We start from the raw sequence: 22,981 nt of genomic DNA, 5'->3' as shown, positions 1-22,981 counted from the left end.
CAACTTTCTTCAATCTAATTTACTGTGACTAATTTTGAACTTGTTTCAAAATGTTTGTCTTTTGATACCTTCTTGTGGTTGTGCATAAAATAATCACACTCTATTTTTCTTAAGCAAAAAATCAGTTTAATAGTTGAATAATAATTATTACATACAGGTTTCCATGAGTTGGTGCTTACTCATTCTCTATTCATACACTGGCCTTGATCCAGGCAATTAATGGTGATTCCCCCCCCCCCCTCACTGTTTCTTCCATAACAATTTGCAAACTGGTTTGTCTTTAGCAACTATAATAGAAATTAGGGGAAAAGCTTCTTACGAAGCAAATGTTGCAAAGTAGTCTTTCCTTCCCACAATCTTATTTAATATTATAAACACAATATTTTTCATTGTAAAATCTCAAAGGTGAACACTACATATTCAAGAAATATATATTAGAATATGTATGTCTTTCAGTCAATCTGGATTCCTGGCAACTTAAATCGTCGTAATTTTCGTGGTAACATTTGCAGAAGTGGCTTGCGATTGTCTTATTAATGCTGAAAGAAAGGTAGTGTGCCAGAGTCATCCAATTGGTGTCTGTACCTAAGATAGATGCAACTCCCAGCTTCTAATCCAATAGCTTTAATTATCATACCCTACTGGCTTTCAAATTGGATTATGGATTAAAGGCAAAAAAATTATATGATCTGCAGAAAAAAACAGAGTAAATCCAAGATTAAATCTAGATGTAAATGTTGAAACCAATAGAACATAATTGTATTTTGATACATTAAGTTCCGTATAGCTGTACTAAGTGCAAGTAGTTTTTGATTCAATCTATGTAATTGCTTAAATACCTAACTTTAACAGCAGCCTTATCAAAATCTGCTGAATTTTGAGAGACTGGCTATAGTAGTATGGAGATATCAGGGACTGTAATAAATAAGAGATTAAGTGAATATTGGATATCCCATTTGTGGTATTCCACAGCACTACTAATCATACCATAGTTTAACAGTTATGTATAACACTCAGAATCATGGATTCCTTTTACTTTCCTGTTGTGAAGGGAAAATTTCTAATTATTTTTGATTCTGGGCAAACTATTACAGTATTATATATGTTTGATTGAAGTAAGTAAACTCAATAATTTGATTAATTATACTGTAATAATAATGTGTGACCAAATGATGATGATGATGATGATGATGATGATGATGATGATGATGATGACAATGATGGGCATGACAGTACTTGGAGACAACAGAATACAAGACAAAGGTCTGCAAATAGAAATTGACTGACAGAACCATAATTTATTAATTGCAAAAGGCAATTTTATTCAGAACAGTAAAGATATCCTGGACGATACCTTCAACATTATAAAACATCAACATCTTGGGAAGGATTCAATAGGTGGATAAAAGTGCCAGATCCAGTCCGAACATCTGGCTAACTGTACAACAAATCATAATAATGTATATAATGATTATGCCAAAAGAAGATAATATCAATAGTAATGGGCACCTCAGGGGCAATCCCAAAACAACTTAAAAATATTTTAATACCACCAGGATTGGAACAGCTTATCCTGCAATAATACTTTTAACACTTTGCTGATCTCCAACTGTAATAGATTGATTGATACTATTATCATTATGAAACATCAACATCTGCTTATCCTAAATCTTTGTAAAGGACTCTGTTCCCAGAGAAAATAAAGAAGCTAAGGTGTTCTGGAACTTTAGAATTCAAACAGACCAGAGCCTGTCCCATAACACTCAAGACTTAACAATTCTTGATAAAAAAGATAAAAAGTCTGTATAGTGGATATTGTAATATCTTCTATAGCAGGGTAGAAGGGGAAGAATTTGAGAAGATAATAAAATATACCAGATAAGTTATCGAGAATATACTTCAAAATTTGTAAAGAAGGGACTTTTTATCATTTGTGGTGGACATGTGATAATGCAAAGAAATATTGGACTAGGACTCATATTCTAATACAGAATATTCTTAAAGTGAAAAGAAGAAATTAAGGGAAAAAAGGGAGTTGGGGAAAGGGACAGAGGTGGTATTCAGCAGGTTCTGACCAGTTCTGGAGAACCAGTAGTGGAATTTTGACTAGTTCAGAGAACTGGTAGCGGAAATTTTGAGTAGTTCTGAATACCACCTCTTACTGGCCCCGCCCCCTCTATTCTCTGCCTCCTGAGTCCCAGCTGATCAGCTGGGTCTTCTTTTTTTGCCCTGTATAGGAGAACAGAGCTGGAAAGCAGGTTAGTGGAGTGGGGAGAGATTGCAGTATCCTTCCCTTGGAATGGGGTGGGAATAAAGATTTTACAGTATACTTCCCCCACCACGCCCATTAAGCCACACCCACAGAACCGGTAGTAAAACATTTTGAATCCCACCACTGGAAAGAGGGTGTGAGATACAAGGGAAAAGAAAAAAAAGGACATTGACTTCTGACTCTTCTTAGCACAGTACAACATAAAAATACCCCAACCTCAACTTTTTGCTTTTAAATATTAATATATAACTAGCCATTTCTATAAAGACAAATGTTTCTGATCAACAAAATCAAAATCAAAGTTTCATTTTTTTTCATCACAAGCACAACATCCAGAAGTGATATCCAAATGAAAACATATTTTCCTCTTTGAATAAAATAATCAATTTAACCATTCCTGCATTATCTTCCTTGCTATGAAAATAGTATGTATTTCTATTTGCACCTAATAATCTTTGTGAATTATCATCATTTTTATTTACAAACATTCATTATATTCTTTCAAGTTCTTTGACCTTACTGCAAAAAAGGGGTGTCTGTGTGCAACCCTATTTTTTCCCACCTAAACTTTTTTTAAAAAAAAACACACTTTTTTAAAATCAGCACTTTCTAATATATCTTTTTCTTTAACTTCTTAGCATACAAGATTTAAACTTCAGTATTACTTTTAGATCCTTCCTTCCAAACTACCCTTATGGAATAATATATATTTTTTCTTTTACATCCTTTTAACATCATTTTTCTTTAAATTAGTACATCATTTTCTTTTGTAATTTTTTTACATATATATAATGCTTAAGTAATACTTAAAAGTAGGCAAATGTTATTGAAAATGTATTTGAGAGTACCTGTATTAAGAGAAAGTTTTTAAAAAGTGATATCAAAGCAGTCAATTTGGTCATCTCTGCAAACTCCATCAACTTTTGCAGCTATTCTTCCATTGAAATATCCTTTTATTTTTGTGCACAAAGTAATCTTGCCACCATCAACATATATAACATCAAAGTTCCAAATTTTTTTCCAGTTCTTTTTCCATTAAACCCAAAAGAAAAGTTTCTGCTTGTATCTTTATATTTTCTTTGTATTTTATATAATAAAACAAAACCTTAATAGAAAAGAAAAAAGCAGAAGTATTTTCATTTCTATTTGGAAACCGCTCTGGACTTTATGCTTGAGGTGAAAATAAATGAAATTTTGATTTTGTGTTTTACTGATTAGATAGATTTGTTGATATAGAAATGGCTAATATATAGTACAATGTAAAAGTTAAACATTGAGGTTTGATGTTACTATCTTTTTTTACTGCACCAAAGGCAGTCGGAAGTCAATGCTTTTTCTTTCTTTTTCCCTTCTTTTCTGCACTCTTCCTTCCCTTATCTTTCCTACTGTTTGCTTTTGTATTTTATATTATAAACAAATAAAAAAGAGCAAATAATAAAATATAAAGATCTCCAAGCAGAAATAGATAACCTTGGCAAAAGAGAGCAAGGGTAGCAACTGGAGCACTACCTGAACACCATTGGCATTGAAAAAATCATGATCAGCCAATTGCAAAAGGCAGGTTTACTTGGAACAGTTTATCTCCTATTACAATATCTTTACCATCATTAAACTTCAATCATCAGCCTATCCTGGGTCATTCCTAAGACATAAAAATGCCAAATGCAATCTAAACATCTGGCTGACTGTGTGATCAAAAATTGTTGTTGTTGCTGTTTGATCAAAAATATTATAAATTCGTTCCAGGGACAAAATTGCCCAAGCAAAAAAATGTACTCTAAGACCCCAAAGGGATGACAGAATTAAGAGACTACATCGACACAACTTAACCTGAGGGTTTATACAGCTGGCCAAGTCCAGAGTAGCATCCCCTGTCCTCTTCAAAGAGAAAAAAGATGGGTTGATGAGATTATGTGTGGATTTTAGAAGAATTAATCCAGTATGTTTGGAAAATACCTTCCTGCTGCCCCTCATGAAGGAAAAGTGAGGTGGCAAAAAGGGAGGTGTTCACCAAACTAGACCTGTGGGAGGCATAAAATAGAGTGCAAATCAAAGAAGGTGGTGAATGGAAGACTGCCTTTAACTGCCCTTTAGGCAGCTTTCAGTTCAAAGTAATACCTTTTGGACTACAGGGGCCTCCCACAGTCTTCATGCAATTAATAAACGAGGTGCAAAGAAATCCTTGTGTACTTGGCCAACATTCTGAACTTCACTGAAACCTTAGAAGAACAAATCAAACTGGTGCCCCAGGTCCTGGAAAAATTCTTCACTGCTAAGCTGTACATGAAGCTGTCAAAATGTGAATTCCATACAATCCGCTACATGGCTACTGAGTGTCAAACAAGGAGGTGGAGATGGATCCAGCCAAAGTCAAAGCAGTCTTAGACTGGCAGCCGCAATGAACCAGAAAGCAGATTCAGAGCTACCTGGGGTTCGCAAACTTCTACCGACTGTTTATTACTTCCTTTGATGAAATTGCCCTGCTCATCATGTAGCTATTGAAGACGGGGAGGCCTGCAATGGCCATGGTCAAGCCAACCCCTAAACTGGACTTTAGAGTGCCAGTCAGCATTCGAGAAGTTAAAGAACTTGTTTGCTTAGGCGCCAACCGTCAGGCACCCTGACCCAGGAGAACACTTTGTCATCCAGGCCAACATGGCAGTTCTCCAGAAAAACTTTGATAGTAATTTTCAACCCTGCACATATGCCTCCAAAAAACTGACAGAAAGCAAGAGGAGATGGACCATGTGGGAGAAAGAAGTGTACATAGTTCATTGGGCCTTATTGACCTGGAGACACTTCCTGGAGGGCTTTTGTAAAATGATCTGCGATGTTATTTTCTGACATACAGTATTCCAGCTTAATCATCTTACTTTTCACATATTGTCTCACATTTAAATATATTAAATCTGTGAGTTTTGATCTTGTCTTAGCAGCAAGATTTGAAGCCATCTGTATTGCTGATTGGTTATCTTCAGAAACAACAATAGAATCTGTTACATCAATTCCCATATCAATCAATAGTTGCTTATAACAAACTAAATCTGTACATAATAAAGACAAACATGATAATTCAGCCTCCATTGTTGATAAACTTAGATGTTTCTGTGGAATAGACCTCCATCCAATCAACACTTTTCCTAATAATACTACAGTCCCTGATGTAGATTTACGTGTATTTATGTCTGTAGTGAAACTTGCATTGGCATATGCAGTAAACTTAGTTCATTCTTAGGCTCCAAATACAATGCATAATGCGTTCTTTGTTTTAGATATCTTAACACGCTTAGCAGCTTGCCAGTGCCTTTCAGTTGTTTCCGCATTAAACCTCGCTAATTGGTTAACACTAATGCTATATCTCGCCTTGACCAATTACTGAGATAAGATAAACTACCAATCAAGGACTGATAAATGTTCTTATCAAAAATAGGACTTTGAACATCACTATGGCTAAACTCCTGGCTCATTGGTGTTTTAGCTGGTTTACAAAGTTCCATTTTAAAACTTTTTAGTAATTGGTTAATTTTATCTGCCTGTGAGATTTTGCATCCTCCCCTAGTTTTATCTATCTTTAAACCAAGATATTGTTTGATTTCTCCTAACTGTTTTATCTTAAATTTCTGTTCTAACAGTGAAATTATTTCAGTAGCTTCTTGTTCAGTTTTGGTGATTAATGCTATGTCATCAGTAAATAATAACAGCAATGAAATTACACCATTACTTTCTCTTTTAAACAAACATGGATCAGCCATGCCAGCTACAAAATCTATTTTAGTTAATTCTTTAACTATACATTGGTTCCACTCATATCCTGATTGCTTCAAACCATAAAGAGTCTTTTTTAATTTCCAGCAATCAGTTGTTTTATCAGTTTTGATACCTAAAGGTTTCTTTAAATATAGTGTTGCAACAGTGCATGCAGATATGCTGTCTCTACATCCAAATGATTTACAATGTATTTCTCCTTAGCTGCCCACACTAAAGCTGCCCTTAATGTAGTAGCCTTCAGACTAAGTGCAAACACCTCATCATAGTAATTTGCTGTCTGATTAAACCCTTGTGCTACTAACCTGGCTTTATGGGTAACAGTCCCATCTACATCTGTCTTCAGTTTATATATCCATTTACATCCTATGGCATGTTTATCTGGTGGTAACTTAACATTTTCGTATACCTCCAATCTTTTAAAAGATTCTAATTCCTTATCCATTGCTTCCTGCCAAGCAGCCTGATCCTTAGCAGGATACAGTTTTAGTTCACTATAATTACTTGGAACTGTATTCATTTGGCATACAACACTTGCCTGATATCTGTCAGGTGGTCGTGTTACTCGGGTTGAACGTCTTGGTAATACAGGGCTAACCTCCTCTGCCTGTTCTTCCTCTTTAATGGCTATTTGTGGTTTACTTATTTTATCTTTAGGGATTATTTGGGTGTCAATAATAATATCATTGCTGGATTCCTGTTCCAGTTTATTCCACCCAACGTGCTCAAGAAATTTTGCATTAGCACTACAATAAACATGAGCTGTGCCTTGATCCCAGAATCTAAACGATTTATGGTTGGCCTCATAACCCACAAAAAATAACTTCTTAGCTCTATGTTGCCCTTTCAGTCTTACTTGTGAGGGAATATGAACCCATGCTGGAGATCCAAATGTGTGTAGGTAACTTAAATTTGGTTTTCTGCCATGCCAACGAGTGAATGGCAATTCACCAGTTGTTGTATTAACTACGTTGTTTAAAACATGATTACTACACATTATGGCCTTACCCCACAGTGTTTCAGGTAAACCTGAATCAGATAACATAGTGCGAGCCATGGCTTGTAATGTTTGCCCTCTTCATTCTACAAATGAGTTATGTTGTGGTCTGTAAGGTGCAGAATGTTTATGCTCAACACCAGCCAATTTCAAAATATTTTGGAATCTTTTGTTAACAAATTCAGTTCCATTATCAGTAACTAAAGTAATTGCTTTACTTTTCATTTTTCTCTCAGTAAACCTTAGCCAGTTAAAGAAATGTTGGAATGTTTCATAAGATAGCAGAAACCATATCATGAGTAATGGTCCATAATACTCAAAATATAGCAGGCACCTCCTAAACTTGGTTTTTTAGGACCAATTATGTCAGCAAACACAACCTCTAAAGGTTCTTTGGTCTTAAACCCATTTAGCCTGTTTGCAGGAGTAACCTTGCTCTTCTCTTGGCTACAGGCATTACAGTTTAAATACTTGCTACAGGGTTTCAATTTTACTCCCTCTGACAATTCAACAGTTTGTTTGAGCATTTTGAAATTAATATGCCCTAGACATCTATGTATACATTCATCATGTGGCTTAGCATTGTTATAAACTGAGTTAGCCATCTTCAACTGGTCATCATGTATCACATATAAATCATTCTCTAATGTAGCAGTAACACTTTTACCCTCTTTCTCTATTATACAGTTGTCTCCCCTAAAGGTTACTACATAACCAAGATTAACTAAAGCCCTTACTGATAATAAATTAAATTTCAGTTTAGGCACATATAACATAGTTAAATGTTTGTTTATACAAGAACAATATGCAGTGCCTTCACCTGATGCTTTAATCTTCCATCTATTTGCCAATGATACATGTTGCTTACTCGTGGACATCTTTACAAACTTTTTTCTATCTTTAATAATGCATTACGATGCTCCACTATCAACTACCCACAAATCATGGTTTACAGTTGAATTGCTAGACATAGCTAAACTAACATTCTTCTTGGCCTTCTGGTGATTACCAGTATTCTGTTGTTTTCCTTTCTTACAGAATTTAGCTGTACATCCCCTAGCCCCACAAGAAAAACATTTCCTAACAGTATAGGCAGTTGAAGACAAATCCTCTTCTTGTGGTTGTTCCTTCCTCAGTTGGTCCCTATCTAGCCGTCTTCTTGCTTCTTCTAACAACCTTCCGGTTATGTCAGTCAGTGTCAGTTTATCTCTGGTCAGGACTTCCAGTGAAGATACATAATCATCATAACTTTCATCCAATGAGGAAAGAATGGTGTAAACTTGATGCAGCTCTGAAAATATCAGTTCCTTTTCATGTAGCTCTTGAAAAGTTCTTTTCATGAAGTTCAAATGAGCTAACATATCTCCACCTTTCAGAAGACGTGCTCTAAACAGTTTAGGTGTAAGATGTATGTGTGCACCTACACTGTCACAAACATAAATCCTCTTCAAATTCTCCCAACACCTAGCAGCAGACTCTTCTCCATGAATATGGACTAGCTGCTGGTCACTCAGTGTTAGTCCAATTATACAAAGAGCTTGTTCGTTGTTCTGTTTAAAGTCAGCAAGCTTCTTGGCATCATCCTCATTATTTGGATCCCAAGCATTTACATCCAGTGGATTTTGAACTACATTCCATAAACCTTCTCTACGCAGAAGTAGACTGCACTTCATAGACCAGGAAACATAGTTTGTTCCATCCAACCGGGTTATCAGTGATAGACTGGTTGAAGTGTCTTGTGCCATCTTTACCAGGACAGTAACCCACAATTAAACAGTAAAAGCTGTCTGTATACAGTACTGTGTATTCACACTAACTCTCAGTTATCTGAGCCTGGTATGGCCTGGGCCCATAACCAGTGTTGAGGTAATTCCCCGTTAGGCGAATGTACGCATACAGGGAGACGTATTTGAGAGTAGTGTTTGAATAACACACAACCAGCACCCAGATACACTGTATAATAAAAATGTAGGTTTTTACTTCCAATAAATGTTTAAGCAAAGTCCAACAAAACAGTCCAAGTCATTCACGGTTAAAGCAGTCAGTTTTCATTCCAGGGATAATCCAAATAACAAAGTCCAGTATCATAAACAGTTTAGTAAAAGACTCACATCAAATCCAAGACTAACGATGATCAGCAACAGTCAATAGGAAAAATGCAGGAACGGCAACACTCTCAGCAACAACAGAACTAAACAACCCAGGTTTCTGGCTCCATCATATGGCTGTTTGAGGAACCACACCCAATTACAATTTTAGCATTCCCTTAAAGAAACAGTATTAAAATGTTTATCCTGGTTTATATATTTCCAACCCAAATGTTAGGTGACTTACATTCCTAACAATACCCTCTCTCTGAGGCCACTTTTTTCAAGAGCTGGGATGTAAAGGCAGATAGGTTGGTTAAGCAGTTTCATTATGGGTTCTCAGAAGCCAAAGGGACCTCCAGGTGGAGGAAGGTGGGGGGTTAAGATGAGTCAACTAATTTCCCCCATATGCTTTGTCTTGCCAGAAATCCACTTCAATTGAGAGGGGCAGCCTGTTCAATCCTGAAGCTTGCCTGGATGAAACCATCTTGGAGCTTCAGTGCTGCCACACTAGAGTTGAGGAATAGGGAGGGGGATTAGAGATAGCTGGGCTTATGTAGTTAAAAAATAATACTTTCTCTTGAGAACAAAGGACGTTCTTACACCTGGTTGGAGGAAGGAGGAGTGTTGTCACGCACCATCAGATAGCGTCTTGATTGGACCATGTGACTGATTGTTTGGGATTGAGAGAAAAACTTTTACTTTTAATTAGGTGCAAACCCACAGGACTTTTCAGAGTGGTTTTTCACTAAATAAGTGCCAATACGGTATTTCCAATAAAGCTATTCTTTGAGGAATCTAATTGTCTTGGAGTGTTGTTTGAAATGGATTTATTACTTGGAACCCTGACAGCTGTGCAGCTGTATTCTGGGCCAGCTGAAACTTCTAGGTGGTCTTCAAGAGCAGCCCCATGTGGCTCTGTTATGTGTTGCTTTGGGGGTAATTAGGAATGACTGCTTGAAGGATCAATGTTGGAATATCCCATATCTGTACAAGCATGCACAGGCACTTTATCCTGATAGGACTGAATTGAAGACAGTTCTTCCTCATTCAAACCCACACAGCCTCTCATTTCTGGGACTGAACCCTGACAGGCGCACTTGGCCAATCCAGGATCAAAAGATATACTTGGACATCATCAGCATATTGATTATACCAAATACCAAACCAGCAGATAAATTTACCAAGCCATTCATGAAGATATTGAAAAGGAGGGAAGAGGGGTTAGAGATTATAAGTGAGGGGCATAGTGAACAATGTCTTCTTGCCACTAACTGACTGGAACTGGCACCAAAGAAATGAAGAGAACCACTGTAAGAGAGAAACAGGTCAGAAGGATACGGTAGTTGACTATATCAAAAGTTGCCAAGAGAGCAAGAAGAGCAAGGCACAATCATCATCCCAACTCCACTAGAGGTCATTAATATGATAACTCAATAATAAATCTTAGTCTGAAACCCATGTCTAGATAATGAATTTCCTGCAGGATTCTGCTGACTGACCATCTTCTCAATAAGCTTCACAAGGAATGGGAGTTTCATGACTGATAATTAGTTATCAAAATTTGCTGGGTCCAAAGATATTCTTTTTTAAAAAAAAATTATTAAACATACACAAAAAAGAAAGAAAAAGACATTTAAAACCAATGAACATGGTGCAATCCTCCCAACCCACATAATTGTCTTACATCGCTAAGTTGTATAAATAATAATACATATATACATTCTATATACATAGTATATAATATATACATCAACCTTAATCGTCTTATTTTCTTGATCCTTCCTTTTTTCCAACCAGTGATAAAACTTATCCCATATTTTGTAATAATCAGATTCATCCTTATTTTTTAATTCTTTTGTCAATTTATCCATTTCTGCGCACATCCAAATTTTCCTAATTATTTCTGTTTCTCCTGGGGTTTCCTTACATTTCCACTGTTGGGCATAGGCTAATCTTGCAGCTGTGATTACATGGATTATGAAGTATATAATATCTTTATCATATTTTCCCTCATTAATTCCTAACAAGAAAAATTCAGGTCTATATTCTATTTTAATTTTACACATCTCTTCTAACCATTTCTGGATTTTCTGCCAAAATATTTGGGCTTCTTTGCAATTCCACCATAGATGATAATACATTCCATTTTCCTTATTACACTTCCAACACACAGGGGAAAGATTTGAGTACATTTTAGCCAATTTTGATGGTGGAATATGCCATCTATAAAACAATTTATATAAATTTTCTTTAAACAATGTGGCCAAAGTCATTTTTTTATTTTGTTCCCATAAATTTTGCCATCCATCCAAATTTATACTATATCCAAAATCTTTCATCCATGCCAAGGACAGCTTCCTGAAGTGGGACACATCACTGCCAAAGAGGTGGTGACGAGGGGCCACTTCTTTGTCAAAGGAGCTAATTTACTGTATGGGCACAATTGTGGTTCATCTCCCTGGCTGCTTTTACAGCTGAGTAGGGGGCCAGGATCCAGGTGCCAAACTGACAGCACAGAAAGCACTGTCCATTTCCTTAGGAGTCACCAGTTCAAATAATGTAAGCTGCATCTAATAATATATTTTATGAACCATAGAAAGAGCAATTATGTGTATTTAGATGAAAAGTGAAGAGAAGCACTCTAGTTTTCTTCCCATGGTTACATGAGAAGGAAGGAATAAAACATGAAGACAAAGTATGTAAATCTTTATGAATCTCCTTGTTTATACGTATTTGCTGTAGTAATTGATATTGTCCACTTTACACAGGTTAATATTTTGAAAGTATGACATTTAAATCATACTGGGTGATTAACTTTATCAAACCATTCAAAAGCAAAAATTCTGGATTACATTTTTGCCTATCCTAGATTTTATGTAATGAACTAAAATCTTACACTTTTAGTTCTGCTTGTATTTCTTTGCCTATATTGTCTTTCTTGTTGCGGTCATTTAAAAACTGAAGACATTTTCTCCTGTACTTTTTATTTTACAGTGAACTTTATATATATGATATACCTATTTATATTAATTTATTTTAAAAACTTAAAAATTACTCTTCTACCCAGTTATTGTTATTTGAAAAGAATTGGATGAATAGATGGAAGCATTCTGTTTTACATGAAGGAGAGGGACCTATAAGGAGTGTGAAATGGAGAGGAAATCTGATTGCATGGGCCAACAATATGGTGAGTTCTGCTGGGTTGATAGTGTACTTCTCTGGTGTCATTACCTTAATTCATCTTAAAGTGATTTCATATGTGTGAGCATGTGTATTTTAAAACTGAAGGCAGAAAAGATAAGCCTGTAACTTGTTCAAGAGACACATTGTTATCGTCATTTAGGAAATGTTTAGAAATTTAATTTGCAGAGGATTGTAGAATAAACTCTTATTTAGGATTCTTCAGCCCAAAACCATAGATTGTAGATTGCTTTATGAACAAGAACTGTTGACTTACTGTCATATGAAGTCTTAAATATTTCTCTTACCCTCTGCCATGGTTTTAATGTAATTCTCACTTTTTGCTAGTAGGAAAACATAAATCTGTAGAATAACTCCTCAAAGTTCAGAAGAAAAATGTACTCTTACTCACTTTTCTGGGAAACGTAATACCATCACATTCCTTCACGATTTCCCTCCCAAAATCAGTGCGTTTTCTTTAAGGCAGAACTAGGAGACCTGTACCTTCCAAATATTCTAATTTGGACATTTGAATGCTTCAAATTTCCTCACATCATAATCAATGGTGAAAAATTCTGGGAGCTGTAGTTTAGAAACATTTAAAGGGAGACTAAGATGTGCAACCAGAAAAGTCATTATGTAGGACCTTTTAAATACTACATCTTGTGAGAGTATTCAGTCATGTATAAGGCTAATAAATATTCTAAAAAAGTTTAAGGAAAGAAGGGGCTTCCCCCCCTACATAAAGTAGTTTTAGAGCAATTTTGTAGAGTCTTCCCATAAGTTTAAGAGACAGATATTTCTACTTCAAACATTTCTAGTTTAATTTTGGCAATCAGTGTTAAAACAATGGAACATCTTGTTAGTATATGTTTTTTCTCCTGAAAGGAAGAAATTGTAGCATTCACTTCTGTATACTGTGATTTGAAATTCTTGTCCAAGAGGAGATATTGTCCAAATAATTTACAGTTTTGTAATTACAAAAGTGGAAGCATAAAGAGTTTCATCTCTTGGTCATAACCACATCTTGTTCAGTTTCCATGTCAGAAAACATGATACATTTGTAAAGAATTTGTAATCAATTTTGCTAGCTTAGACAAAGCTAACTTCAAGAAAGAAATTAGTTCTAAACAACATGTTTAGAAGATAGCACAACTTAATTCTCACAATTTAAAGAACAGAGAAAAACTAATTATTTCATGTATTTTGTAAATCTTATCACACATTTGTAGTTTTCTTGTATAATAAGAAATACAAAAAAGAAAGATCAATGTGCATGTATGTATACGTGAGTTTTGTTTGTAAACTGCGGCAGCAAAGTAAAATTACATAACTGCTTCCCTTGTTTACTACATTTTTAAGAGCTTGCTGTAGAAGAGAATTCACATTAAGTTTTCCTGCCAAATTTTTCCAATTGTTCACCAAAATCTTTTTTGTGCCTCCAATAGTGCTACCACCTTGATATAGCCTGTAATACTTCTATGTTTTGTGTAAAAAATGTCACACAGAACTCTCTTACTGTGTATTAAAATTCCAGGGCGTGAAGATATTTGACATGACTGCTAAGCAAAGAATCACCAATGTGCCCCGAGACGATATAAGCCTCCGTCCTGATATGTATCCCTGCAGCCTTTGCTGGAAAGATAATTTAACACTGATTATTGGCTGGGGAAATTCAGTAAAGGTACAATTACCTATCTTTGTAATAAATGCTTGCTGCTATCACAGACAAACAGAGGATTATTTCTGAAAAGTGAAAGCGATAGGGAAGGGGGGGGGAGAAAATTTGATTTGACTACTGTGCAGAGAACTCCTGCTGCCATAGAAATGTCATTGGGCTGACCTTCATAAGAAGGAATAATGACAAATGCCCAGTGGTCAGACAGATTTATCTTAAGCATGTGAGTAGGCAAGACTGGGATGATCTTCTTCCTTTGTCTTCCAGTAGTGTGCTTTGAGAGCTGCTAAAAGAGTTTTGGTTTCATTAACTGCTTAGTTTGAAAAGGTAGTATATAAGTTGAATGTTTTATCAACTATTTTCCATCAGCCTTAACTTTAGTGAGTAATGAATCCTGGGATGTTGAATACATGCTTTCTTGGAGAGGTTATAGTGTGGGCAGACACAACAGTTTTCTACCAAACAATTGCCCTTCATTTCTAACCAAAGACCAAAAAGGACAAAACTTTAACATTTCCTTTGTGGAAGTAAATACCACTGAATACTTGAGTAGACATTGTAAATACAATGGCTACTTGAGTAGACATTGTAAGACTGAATCCTAAGTAATGTTTGGAAGTTGTATGATGTTATGTATATAAAAATGCTTATTTTCTTGACCAACCGAAACATATATTGATATGAATTTAAGACAGTGCTAAAAACATGTAAAGAATTATTTTGTGGCAAAAATAAAAATAAGTAACAAAGAATCATAGTTCTTTCCATAGACAAAATCTTTCTTGGATGAATCTGAGGCAAAAAAAATTCTACGAAAGAACTACAAACAGCATAAATTTGGTAGATTTCATGACAAAAGACTTTTGTAGGTTTTACCATTACAGTCTGACAGTTGCTAATCTGACAACTATAAAAGCTATGATACTAAATTTAATGTTATACTTGAAATTTAAACAAGAATGAACGCTTACAGATATTTCTGAGACATTTAGGTACTTTATATGCTGCTCCTAGCATTAAATTGTAATATTTACTGAAATTATAATCTTAACATTACTGTGGTTACTTTGCCAATACATCAGTATGATCTTACACTATTTTCTAAAACAAGTAATTATAATTAATATTATTTTCTTTATAGATATGCTCAGTGAAAGAACGGCATGCAAGTGAAATGCGGGATCTACCCAGTCGTTATGTGGAAATAGGTACGAATGTAATATTTTTGTGAGTAACTTACACTAAATAATAGTTTTTACAATTAAACATTCAAAATCACAAAGTTTCCCTCTTTTTAAAAAGGTCTTTACTTGCAATATTATATATTTAGTACATTCAAAATATTTCAGGGGAGAACTGATTTGATCTAGTAATTAAGACATCAGGAGACTGTAAGTTGTGGACCTATCTTAGGCATGAAAATTGGCTGGCTGACATTAGGCCACTTACTCTCTCAATGTCTCAGTTGACTATGGTGTCAGGCTCAGATGGAAAATTAGTCAATAAATTTCTTTTGCAACCAATTGATCAACATTTGGTTGATTAAAAAAAAAACAACAGAATGAAAACAAATCGATGGAAGAAAACACTTATAAAAAAACCAAATCAATGTATTTCAGGTATGATTCTGGCATGATTCTGTAAATAGGAAGTCGTTAGAAAATGGTAGTCCATGCTTATAGATGTGAGATCCAATTTACTTAACCAATGTACAAAATATGGATGAAGATGCATGGTCTCCTAATCATACATGAGGCTACCTCAGAAATTATATTCCCATATAATATATGGGTATTTCATTGTCATGCACAGGGAAATATTTGGTTATGTGCTGTATTCTTCTGATTGCTGCAGTGTAGTTTTTAGAACAAGAATAGATGATGGATGAATAGAATATAAACTTGAGGAAGAACATGTTAAAGAAACAATGGTGGCATGGACAAAAATTTCGGTTATAATATTGAATTGGCTAAATGGCAAAAACTTTGGACCACAAATAAAATAACATTAACTACAGCTTATAAAGAAAATCTTTATAAGATGTTTTACAGGTGGCATCTTCCACCAAAGCAAGGCTTTCTAAAATGTTTAAAAATATATCTCTAAATTGTTGGAAGTGTAAAGATGTACCAGGCACATTTTTTCATATGTGGTGGACTTGCAATGCTGCAAAAAATATTGGAGACTTGATTCCAACATGGATAGAACAAATGATGGGAGAATGTATTCCATTTAAACCGGAATTTTTTCTTCTTGGTATAATATTAGAAAAATTTGAGAAGGAAATTATGTATCTAATAGTACATGTATTGGCAGCAGCTAGAATATTATATGCACAATATTGGAAAAATGAAATCATACTTTCAGAAACAGAAAGAATAAGAAAAATTATGGCATGTGCAGAATCAGATAGTTTAACTTTAGAAATAAAAGACAAAGGAGAGTCTAAATATTATAAAACAGGGAATCAATTTTATCTTTTTTTATGTAAAAATTTTTATTTTTTAAGACAAACATATACAGACAAAACATAAAAACATAAACCCATCTTCCATTTTATATACATACAGTGTGTCAGTTGGTTACAAATCTTTTGTGCTATCCTTTCATAGTCACTATTCACACATTAAATAAATTCTCACATTGTCAAACTAACATATGCTTATATGTTTATCAGTTATTAATCATTCATGACTAAACTATTTATTCCATCATTTTATACGAGATATTCTAGATTTTATTATGAAATTTATATTGTACTTTCATCCAATGGTTATATATATCTATATTATATTTTATATCGATCTATTAAACTTCTATTACAAGATTTCGTAATCTATTACATTACCATGTCTTTTTATCCAACCATTGATAAAACAAATCCCATATCATGTAAAATTGTTTATCTTCTTGTTCTCTAATTTCAAATGTCAATTTACTTATTTCAGCACAGTCCATAATTTTCTTAATAACTTCCTCCTGCATAGGTATTTTTTCATTTTTCCAATTCTTAGCAAATACAATCCTAGCCGCTGTTAAAACATTTACAATCAAATATTTCAATTCTTTATTGTACATTTCCAGTATAATTCCCAATAAAAATATCTCTGGCTTAAAGTCTATATGTTGTTTTATCACTTTTTCCAACCATGTGTGGATTTTAGTCCAATATCTTTTTGCATCTAAGCACGTCCACCACATATGGTAATATGAATCAGGTATCTGATGACATTTCCAACATTTATCCAATTTGTTCTTAAACATTCTCGCAATTCTTGTCTGGAGTAAATGCCACCTGTAAAACATCTTATACAAATTTTCTTTATAAGCAGTTGATTGTCATTTTATAATTTTGAGACCATAATTTCTGCCATTTCTCTATATCAATCCCATATCCAAAATTTTTCCACCAAGCAATCATTGTTTCTTTAACTTGTTCCTCCTCCAATTTAAATTCTAGTAAATGTCCATAAAAATTTTTTGATTACATTTTCATCAGCATATATCAAGATTTTATCTAAGTCAGTCAACTCATCATAAATACCTTCTAATTTAATATCTTTATCAAATCTAGATTGTACTTGCAAATATGAAAACCAATTCATTTTTATATCTTGTTCTTCCAACGCTTGCATAGATTTAAGTTCACCCTTTTCATTCAATATCTCACCATATCTAACTATTTGTTCCTTTTTATATATTATTGGATAAGAAAAAGCTTCAGTGGTAGATATCCATAATGGATTTTTTAAGTAATATTGCTTTCTTATCTTCTCCCAATGCCTCTCGAATATAATGTTTTCTAAAATACTCCTGTGTTTTAGTTCCCTTATACCAGAGGAAAGCATGCCATCCCAACAGCAGGTCATGTCCTTCTAAAGTCAATAATTTACAGTTCCTTAATGTTATCCATTCCTTTACCCACATCAGGTTGTTGCCTGATAATACAATTCCCAGTTGGGCAAAGCAAACCCTCCTCTTATTCTTGCATCTTGTAACAGTTTAAGTTTTATTTTCGCTTTCTTACCCTGCCAAATATATTTCACCACAATTTTATTTAAGTCTTCGAAAAACTCTTTCCCTAATCGAATTGGAATTGTCTGGAATAAATATAAAATTCTAGACAATACATTCATCTTAATTGTAGATATTCTCCCAATCATTGATAATTGTAAATTTTCCCATTTTGTCAAGTCTGTCACAATCTGTTGTTTGAGTTTAAAGTAATTATCCTCCTTCAATGTACTACATCTTGGTGTAATATATATCCCTAAGTACTTAACCTTATTTGTGACCTGTATTTCTAAAACTTCCTCCAACTCTTTCTTTTGTCTTGCTAACATGTTCTTTGTTAATACCTTTGTTTTATCTTTATTTTCAAACCTGCTACTTTTCCATACTCTTCTATCTTTTCTATTAAATTAGATGCTGTTTCCAATGGATCCTCTAATATAAATACCAGGTCATCTGCAAAGGCTTGCAATTTATACTCTTCTTTTTTAATTTTCATTCCTTTTATTTCTTTTTCTGCTCTAATATTCCTATTCAACATTTCCAATGTTAACACAAACAGCAGAGGCAACAGTGGGCAACCTTGTCTAGTCCCTTTTCTTATATCTATAGACTCTGTTAATTCTCCATTTATGATGACCTTTGCAGTTTGTTTGTGATATATCGTTTCAATGGCTTGAATAATTTTTTACCAAAGCCCATTTGTACTCGTTGCAATAACATAAATCGCCAACTCACATTGTCAAAGGCTTTTTGTGCATCTAAAAACATCAAAGCCATTTGCTTTTCAGGATGTGCCTCATAGTATTCCAAAGTATCCAGAATTATTCTCATATTGTCTTTAATTTGTCTCTTTAGCAGAAATCCATTTTGATCAGTATGAATAAAATTATTTAAATATCCTTTCAGTCTTCCTGCCAGGATTGAAGCAAAAATTTTATAGTCTGAATTTAATAGGGATATAGGTCTATATAGTTTTAACTTGCTGCGGGTCTGTGTCTTCCTTCAGTCTTCTTCTTCTTCTTCTTTTTCTTCAGCGTTTGTCTCGCGCTCTGGCGAGGTCCGCTAATGTCCTTGAGTACTGCTTCCACGCCTCTCTGTCTGCCACGTATGTCGGGTCTGCCTTCGCGGTCTCTAGATCGGCCTTGATCGTGTCCATCCAGCGTTGCTTAGGTCTACCACGCGGTCTCGCTCCTCCGACAATCACCTTCATCGTAGATTTGATGATGGATTCTTCCTTGGCGCGACTCACATGGCCGAACCATCGTGGCCGGGACTGCCTCATGACCGTGGGGATGGGCACGACGTTGAACCGTCTGCGCACTTCTTCATTCCTGACGCGATCGAGTAGGGTGAGGCCTACCGACCATCGGAGCATTCGCATCTCCATTGTCTGGAGTCTGCTTTCGACTTCTTTGGTCGTCGGCCAGCACTCTGCGCCGTATATGGCCACGGGCGCACCACAGAGTTATAGATTTTCGCCTTCAGGCGCATCGGCATCTTCTTGTCACAGAGGGACGCCCGTGACGGACTTCCATTTGCCCCACGCTGCGTTGATCCTGGCTGCCACCTCAGTTTGTAGTAGGCCTTCTTCCCAAGAGTAGTTCCCAGGTACTTGAAGGTGGAGGCGCGCGGTAGCTCCTGCCCGTTCACGTGGATGGAGCCTGTCGTTTCGTTGTCAGTGGTCAGGTATTCGGACTTCTTTAGGTTCAACCGGGCCCGAACTGCTCGAGGCGGTCGTGCCACTGTTGGACTAGGTGCTCGAGTTCAGCCTTGCGCAGGTTGGCCAGGAACACATCATCGGCGTAGAGCAGCGTCCATGGGGCGGGCGTGTGCAGGTCGTGTGTAATTGTGTCCATCACCAGAATGAACAGCAGTGGTGAGAGAGCAGAGCCCTGGTGTGCGCCAACGGTGATATTGAACTCCTCTGATATCCCAGCTGCCGCTTTTACACGGCTTTTGTGACATCTGTATAGGAGTTGGACCCATTGTACGAGTAGCTCGGGCACGCCGTGATCTCGCAGTGCGTACCAGATGAGATCGTGCGGGACTCGGTCGAAGGCCTTTTCCAAGTCCAAGAAGGCGGTGTGGAGGCGGGATTTTCTTCTCTCTGTGAGCCTCCATCAGCATCCGCACGCCGAAGATGGCATCGGTGGTGCCGCAGTTCTTGATGAATCCGGCCTGGTTGGCGCTGATGTCGACGATGTCCCGAATGCGCTTATCGAGGACGCGTTCAAAGATCTTCATAGTGTGTGACAGTAACCTGACCGGTCTGTAGTTGGAGCAGTCCGCTGGGCTGCCCTTTCCCTTCCAGATCGGAACAGTGGTGCTGCGGTACCAGTCGTGTGGCACTATTCCCGTGGAGACGATGTTGTTGAACAGCTCGCACAGCCACAATGCCTGTGTCTTCCTTCAGTATAACTGTAATATATGTTTCTGACCATGTTTTGGGTATTCTCTTCTTTGACATATCTTTATTCATGACTTCTAATAATTGTAGATTCAGTATTTCCTGGAAAGTCTTATAAAATTCCACTGGCAATCCATCTGGACCTGGTGCTTTTCCAGCATTCTGTTTTTTTAAGGCTTCAGTTAATTCCATCATCGTTATATTCCCTTCTAACATTGTTTCAATATCTTTGGGTATCTGGGGTAACTTCACTTTCTGTAAGTATTGCTTAATTTTTTCTTCTTGAATATTCTCTTGATAATACAGTTTTCCATAATAATCTTGTATAATATTTTTCTTCTCATTTTCATAGCAAACATGTCCTTCTTCATCTATTAATTGACTAATCCTTCTTGATTCTCTTTCCTTTCTCAATTTATAGGCTAACCATCTGCCTGGTTTGTTTGCATCTTCAAAGTAATTCTGTTTAGCATTTTTAATTTTTTGTGCTAATTCCTCTTTTTCCATTAGTCCCATTTTATGTTTAGTTATGTCCATTTTAATTTTAATGTCTTTTTTTTGCGGAAATTTCTGTAATTCTTTTTCCAGTCTCTTATAGTCGTCTTCCAGTATTTTGAAAGTCTTCCTTTTCCTTGTATAATCTATTATCAAACCTCTTGTGTAGGCCTTCATCGTGTCCCAGAGATTCTGTAGAGATGTATCCTCTTTTTTATTTTCTTTAAAAAAGAAAACCAATTCTCTCTCAATTTTCTGTTTAAAGTCTTTTTCCTTTAATATCGTATTATTTAAAGTCTATCTAGATCTCCTCTTTTGTCCTTTCCAAGTAACTATCATTGGGTTATGGTCTGCCTAAGTACTTGTTTCTATTTCAATTTCTCGTATATTAGAAAGTAATTGTGCTGACATCCATATCATATCTATTCTAGACCATAATACATGTCTGTTTGAATAAAAAGTATATTGCTTGTTTTCCACATTTCTCTCTCCATGCATCTTTTAAGTTTGTTTCCTCTATCATTTGAAAGAAGGATTTTGGTAATGTCTTTCTAATTTTCTTCGTTGATTTCTGTGTTTATAATCCAATTGATCATTAATTATTCCATTGAAATCTCCCATCATGCAAATATTAACTTAGTCCAGTTCAATTATTTTCATATGTAATTTACTGTAGAATTCTTCTTGGTTATCATTTGGAGCATAAATTGCTATTAAAAGTGTTTTTACATTAATGTCCACTATTTCCACCATCAAAATCCTTCCATCATCATCTGTATAGATTGCTTCTGCCAGAATTGTATCTCTGATATATAAGACCACACCTCTTTTTTTACATTGTGTCAACGACGTGAATAATTTCCCTATTTTTTTTGTTTCAATATATATTCATGTTGTTTTTTAATATGTACTTCTTGTAGGCAGATTATATCAAACTTTAATTTCTCTAATTTGTGAAATACTTTTCTTCTTCTAGTAACTAAATTAAATCCATTTATATTAATCATAATCAATTTTCTTTCATCCATATTAGAAGGTTTTGTTGCTCTAGTAGATCTTAGTTCTCGTTGCTCTCTGGGTACACCACCTACTGCACCTTCTTCTTTTTCTTTTTCAATTATTGCTATACACTCCTCTTAAAATTTGATTGACTCTTCTTTTCTTGTATCTTCCTCCTTTCCTCTAAGATATTCTAGATAGAATAGCTCCGCTTTTTCAACTGTGTCATTTCTGTGTCTTTGTTCCTGCCAGGTGAACAGGAGAGCTTCTGGTATCAACCATCTGTAATTTACTCCTCTTTTAAGTAACTCTTTAGTCAATTTAGTCAATTTATCTCTCTTAGTCTTCTTGGTACCTGTTTCAGTACCACAATTTCTTTATCTTTGTACTTTAACATTTTGTCTCTTGCCACCTGCAATATCTGTGTTTTAATAGTTTTCTTGGTAAATCTGATGTGAATTTCTCTTGGTAACTTGTTTCTCATTGCATATCTTGTATAGATATGGAACACTTCATCCATCCCATCCATCATCTTCTCTTTAGTTATCTCTAACGCTTCTGCCAGTATTCCTATCATTATTTCAGCAAGGTTTTCACCCTTTTTTTCTTCTATATTTTGGAATCTCACTCAGATAGAATTCTGATCTATCAATTTCCCATCCCTATAGTCCACTCCTGCCCTTTTCAACTTTGCTCAATCGAGTATTAATATCTTCAATTTTCTTATGTCTTTGTATATCTTGTTCTTCAATTTTCTTTAATCTATCTTCATATTTCATCATCATATGTTGGATATTCTCTACTTTCTCATCTGTCTTTTCAGTTCTTTGCTCAATATTCTCTGTTCTCTTTTCAATCTTTTGGATTCCTTGCATAATCATCTGCAATGTCACTTCCTTCTCTTTCTCCTGTTGTAACATCATCTGTATTGATCGTTGTCCTCCAGATGGTGAAGAGAAAGCTATTGGTATTGAAGAAGCTGGAGCTGTTGTCTTTCTACTCATCTTGTAATACTTAGCAATAAAAAAAGGAAAAAAGAAAGGAAAAAAGAAAACAAGAGCAAGCAACTGCCACTCCAATAGAA

At 35.4% G+C, this 22,981-nt stretch overlaps 1 protein-coding gene across 1 annotated transcript in view; it reads left to right on the top strand.

Moving 5' to 3' along the window:
* Positions 1 to 22,981, top strand: part of VPS41 (VPS41 subunit of HOPS complex) — a 191,050-nt gene that overhangs the window by 105,820 nt on the left and 62,249 nt on the right. Inside the window, exons 8-10 of the mRNA XM_026674835.2 lie at positions 12,192 to 12,311; positions 13,842 to 13,988; positions 15,124 to 15,190. Coding sequence (XP_026530620.2) covers positions 12,192 to 12,311; positions 13,842 to 13,988; positions 15,124 to 15,190 — 334 coding nt within the window. The remainder of the gene's footprint in view (positions 1 to 12,191; positions 12,312 to 13,841; positions 13,989 to 15,123; positions 15,191 to 22,981) is intronic.

This window comes from Notechis scutatus, chromosome Z, assembly GCF_049901735.1.
Source record: "Notechis scutatus isolate UNSWTSFEM ecotype Mainland chromosome Z, rNotScu1.2, whole genome shotgun sequence".
NCBI classification, from domain to species: domain Eukaryota; kingdom Metazoa; phylum Chordata; class Lepidosauria; order Squamata; family Elapidae; genus Notechis; species Notechis scutatus.
The sequence above is the reverse complement of the archived record's forward strand: the minus strand, read 5'-3'. Positions and strand labels throughout refer to the sequence as shown.